The sequence below is a fragment of the Artemia sp. Qi Xiang Cuo genome, chromosome 18 (assembly GCF_049724085.1).
Source record: "Artemia sp. Qi Xiang Cuo chromosome 18, ASM4972408v1, whole genome shotgun sequence".
NCBI classification, from domain to species: Eukaryota; Metazoa; Arthropoda; class Branchiopoda; order Anostraca; family Artemiidae; genus Artemia; species Artemia sp. Qi Xiang Cuo.
This window is the reverse complement of record NC_142811.1, coordinates 26,998,836-27,004,645: the sequence shown is the minus strand read 5'-3', so window position 1 is coordinate 27,004,645 and position 5,810 is coordinate 26,998,836. Positions and strand designations below refer to the sequence as shown.

Here is a 5,810-nt window from a genome sequence, read left to right as displayed (position 1 = left end):
CAAAATTTCAAAGTTTTGATCAGTTGACTTTGGGGAAATGGGGCTTGGGGGAGGTGGCTTATTGCCTTCCAATCTTTTTGGTCATCTAAAAAGAGCATTATAACTTTTAATTTCCCTTGGAATGGGCCCTTTGCCAATCTTCTAGGACTATTGATTTGAAACAATTGCCCCTGGGGAAAAAAACAACAAATAAACATATATCTATGATCTTTTTTTCTGATAAAAAAATACAAAATTCCACATTTTTGTAGATAAAAGCTTGAAACCTCTACAGCAGGGTTCTCTGATACACTGAATCTGATGGTGTGATTTTTCTAAAGGTTTCCTGACTTTTAGGGAGTGTTTCACCTCTCCAAAAATCAGGCAAGTTTTCTCAGGCTTGTATCTTTTGATTAGTGACACTAAACTTAATGGATCTTGCATATTTGGAATCAGCATAATAAAGCAATTCTTTTGATGTATGCTATCTATTGATATCAAAATTTCGTTTTTTAGAATTTTGATTATTATTGAGCCATGTTGCTCCTTACCAGTGGCGGATCCAGGGGGGCGCGCCCCCCCCCCCCCTAGTATAGTCTAAAGTAGTGTAACTTACTTAATTAACTCAAGTTTGCGTTAACTAAACTTGCTCCTAATGCAGGTTTATTGGATCAATCTATCCCCCCCCCCTCCCTAATTTTTTTTTTACGATCAACCTATTTTGCCCCCCCTAAAAAAATCCTGGGTCCGCCCCTGCTCCTTATTACAGTTTGTTACTGTAAACTGCTACAGTAACAATTAAAACAATTCAAATTAAAAAGAAAACAACCTGAATCCTAAGATTCCAATTGATCCAGAGTTACAAAACTTGGTACATAATAAAGTTGTTATGAGCTAACTGATGCTGTATTCTTAAAACCAAGGGAAAAATTAAGCCTAGCATTCAAATATGATAGAATATCCAAAAATTGAAATTTGTAATCTGATTTGTATTGCAAAAAGACACAGGTATAAATTTAAAACAATTTACCTCTTATTACTTCTGACTATAAAATTAGTTAACACAAAAATTACCAAAGTTTTCAAAGTTAATGATGAAAACTAATGTTAAATTGTCTCTATAAAATAAAACTTTCACTAAAAAAAGAAAAAGCTAAAAATTCCAGATACTTTTATTTCAGAAGAGATTCTTTGATATACTTTGAAGTAATATAATTTATTTGATAACAAAAACACTCAGTGGCAGTCCATGCACTTTTTACAGTCTTCAGGTCTATCCTTGTTCAGCTCCATACTTTCACTGAAAAGTTTTTGTGAAAAGCAATATTGTTGGCAACTTCTATTTTTATGCACATCTTGGGTTAATCAAAACCATACTTGTATGCAAGAGAAAGGGTATTTTGTTCTTGAAAAATATTGGTCTAGATTCATATTTTTCTTTTAATGCTATCCCTCTCTACAAAAAAAAATCTATCTGATTATTGCCAAAAGGTTGGACCTTCATACACCTATGACCATAATATCAAAATTATTCATTATTCAGAAATTATGATTTAATAAAAATAAAACAGGTGGAAATTTTTAACAAATACTCACTTTTCACCCATTTTTTATTTTAAAAAAAGGAATGCTATAGATAAAGTTTTAAGAGAAGAACAGTGTACTTTTTGGAAAGGAAGACAATGTGTTGACCAAATTTTCACTCTTAGATTAATAATTGAGAAGTGTGTGAATCATCAAACACCATTAGTCCTCAGCTTTATAGATTATGAGCAACCATTTGATTCAGCTGACAGAAGTACTTTAGTGAAAGTCTTATTGTTCTATGGTACACCAGACAAAAACACTAAAGTGATTAGTGCTATGTATGAGAAAAACATGGGTGTGGTTAAGGTAGGCAATAAGGAGAGTAGCGGGTTTTGTATCAAATCAGGAGTTAAGCAGGATTGTGTCCTATCCCTATCTATATTGATCATTTTGATAAACTTGATCTTAAGGAACACAACAAAGGCAATGGGAGAATTAGGAGTCAAATTGGGAAGTAAAACTCTTCTGGGTTTAGATTATGCTCATGATTTAAGCATCCTAGATGAAGGTGTTAGCAAAATAAATGAACTTTTAAAGATTTGGCAAGTTCAGGGTGCTAGAATAGGTTTGAAAATTAATGTTAAGAAGACTAAGTTGCTAAGGCTAAGAATAAATGAAGATGACAAGGTGATTTTGGGTAATGAGAAGATTGATTAAGCTGAAAGCTTCACTTACCTAGGTAGAATTATTAGTAAAGATGAAAGGTGCAGTGATGATGTTAAAAGTAGAATAGCCACAGCCCATCGTGTTTTTCACAGTTGAAAAAAAAAATTGTAAGAATAGGAAGGCAAGTCTTTAAACCAAGATTAGAATACTGGAAGCTACAGTAATGACAGCAGTCAAGTACAGTTATGAAGCATGGGCGCTCCAAAAAATAGGGTAAGAATTGCTAGATATTTTCCAGAGAAATTGTCTAAAGATTGTTTTGGGTACCAGACTGACTGAGTGCATCTCAGACAGTTGGCTGCATGAAAGGCTTGGATCAATCTTGGTTTTCTAGGGCTAAAATGAGAGAAATGATGATATGACTAGGGCATCTTCTGCAGATAAAAGCTAACAGATTGTCCTTTTCAGGCAACAATCTAGGACCAAACAAAAGGCTGTTTGTCCCTAGTTGGGCTGGGAGGATGTCATAAGAAAAGATTTATGAGGAATAGGAACTTCCTGGAAGGGTGTAAAGATGGAGGCATTGAACAGATCAGAATGTAGGAGGACCCTGCATAGCTGTGTTGGCCTCAGGTGGCTTGCTGCTGCAGTGAATTGTTAGTAGTAGTAAATCTTTCTAAGGAAGAAAGTAAATGTATAACTCAAATTGTGGTGGCCTCTTTCTAGTTGAAACATCTTGTAAAGCTTCTTAAAAAGACAAATGGGAAATTTTTCACTTTCTCTGTAACCACACTGTCAAATATCAACAAGAAAAAACACATATGTGGCAGCTTTTTTATATGACCTCAGCACAAGATTTTCCCTTGCCTAGGCTTTGTTAATAAAATATTTTACAAATTTTCTATGGAAGACCCAATGAGAAACTACAAACAATTGTGGAATGTTTTTGTTTTATGTTGATCGATAATCCTAAAAAGGTTAAAATGAAATATAGTTGCTTTCTAATAGAGTAAAAATCGTTTTTAAATATATTGGAACAAAAGAATAAAGCCAACATTGTTTGTCATCTCAATGTAATTTTTAGAATATCAAAGCTCTGATTTTTTTTGCAATAAAGCAAAAATAAAATTCATAAATATTTTAATCAAACCAACATTGCCCACATAATCTAATTTAAAATAGGATTGTATCACTAAAGCTTTGCCAAACTCCCTACTGCATTTTTGGGGAAATATTTGCTGAGCAATTTTTTTACAAATAAGAGGGAGGGCTCAATGATAATTTGCAATAAATTAGAGAAGTTTAATATTCTAATAACAAAGAGCAAAATGATAAGGCTCTCAATAACAAATTGATTGCAGATATTTTGAATTAGTGCCCATGGTACATCCTTATGGTCATTAAAGGACATACAAAGATAAACTACAAAAAATAGGACTATAGACCTAACAATTAAAAAAGATGAAAACTAGTTACCTAACAAAGCTAAAAACCAAAGAAATACACAATTAAATAGCTTTACATTTGAGCTCACATAAAAATGAGCTATCTCCTGAAAGTTTCATTAGTTCAGTCTGAAACTACTGAACATGAAAACTTCATCAAGTCAAATCAATAAAAATGTCACAGTTGTGACCTAACTTAATCTAGCAAATTTTGATTTTCAATAGAAAAACTTAACCCACACTTGAATTTTGATTTGTAACATTTTTACTTCTTTAATTTGGTTGTCTTTTCAAATCTAATAGTCTTGGAATGTGGCTTATTTTATATGTTCCTAATTCATTAAGTTAAGTAGCTGTACATTGTCCTAGTCCTGTCTTTACTCTGCAAATGATCTTCATCAGTGATGACAAAAGAAAATCAATTGATATAAACTATATCAAATGCAGGGTCAGTTTTTTACTTCTGTGGTTTTAGTTTGTTATGTCTAAGGATTTTGTTTTAGTTTTTCTGTATATTTTATTTTTTACCACAGGATGCACTATAAAGACAGTCTCAAAATATCCTCAAAGATTATTATAGGTTTTTTTCAGCTCTTCTGTTTTTAAAGTAGATTTCCTCATCTGTTAGAAATGCTTGTATATAAAATAACATAGTAAACAGGGAACCAATGGTCTCTAGGTTTAACATCATTTATATTACATCACTAAAATAATCAAGCAAATTAAATGCATGAGAAAAATTGACTTTCAAATCCAACTTAAAGAAGTACTTCATCATCAACTAGCAAAGCTGCAGGGAATTGTTCTATGTTAGTAAGAAGAAGGTCAGAGCTTTCACCTTTCACTTGAGTGGAATAATGATACTGGGCTGTTTTGGCAACAATTTTACTCTTATTATCATTTCCTTCAAAACTTGACTGAGGAACACATTGCAATATTTTTGTTCCAGTAAACAGAATCTGATTCAAAACAGAATCAGTATTTGATTGTTCTTTGTCAGAATCTATTATTTTGTTGTATGGATTCCTGCATCCTCTGCATTTACAACCAATGCAAGGTTTCTGTTCAATATAACAGGTACATCTTTGCCCACAGCATGTGAGTTTCCCAGGAAGGGGTGTGGCAACTCCACATCTGCATTTTGGCTTTAAAGTTTTTGCAGCAATTATTTCATCACACACTTCTTTGGCCTTATTAATTCCACTAGCCAACATATTGGATACCTTCTTTGCTGATTCTTGTTGTCTTTTCTTAATGGTGATTTTTGTTGATTTTCCTTCAGACATTCTAACAACAGTATAATTAGGAGTACCTTGTCTAAGATGACTTAAATTTGCTGTGGAATGTTTAATTATGGTATCCATATTTTCAGAAGCTTTCTTTCTTTTAGCCCTGTCAATATTAGCAGGTGAAAACAAAGAAGGCAGCATACTATATACTGAACGTGGCAATCCAAGCTCATCATTTTGTCTTGGAAATGATTCTTCCTGGGCAGCATTTTTCACAATTTCTATGAGACTTGTACAGTCACTAGTGCTGACAGCACTTTTGATCTTTTCACTCAAACCTGGCATGGCCAAAATGCATTTGCATAACTGCTGAAAACATAAAACTAAACTATTCAGCTGCCTATCTTTTACAAAATTTGAACTGTCCCGGCATGAGTCACAGGTTGATTTTGATCTTCTTTTACCATATATGCAAGTACTACAAACATAATGCTGGCAAGCACTGTCTTTAGCAGAGTAAGGATCAGTCAATAACTGATCACATACAACACAGCTTAAACATTGATTTAGATAGGGTATTAATTTAAACAAATCCTGAAGAATAGAGCTGTTCTTACTTTCTGCTGCTTTTGCTAATGACTTGGGAAGCTTATTAGCAGCATCTTCATCATATATCATGACTAGCCGACTTGCTGTGACATACAAACTGGAAGCATTCATGTTTAATTTGAATTCTGTTGCTCTTTTTCAAAAGTCGCAAATAACATTGCCTCCTCTACAATGTTTTACAGTGTATTCTCGTGAAATAACAAATAAATATAGAGGTCTATATCAGTTAAACCATATAAATATTCCAAATAATAAGTATAAATGTCTAACAAGTAACATAACTGGATAATTTAGTTGTAATACAGATATAGTATATGAGCCGAGAGCTCCAAACTCTCCTGAGTTTAGCTGAAGC

At 33.0% G+C, this 5,810-nt stretch overlaps 1 protein-coding gene across 1 annotated transcript; it reads right to left on the bottom strand.

The window, feature by feature from the left end:
- Positions 1-1,024: 1,024 nt before the first annotated feature.
- msl-2 (male-specific lethal 2) lies at positions 1,025-5,566 on the bottom strand. Its single transcript, XM_089104702.1, has one exon. The coding sequence runs from the start codon at positions 5,564-5,566 to the stop codon at positions 4,376-4,378; it is 1,191 nt and encodes a 396-aa protein (XP_088960828.1). The 3' UTR covers positions 1,025-4,375.
- Positions 5,567-5,810: the final 244 nt, after the last annotated feature.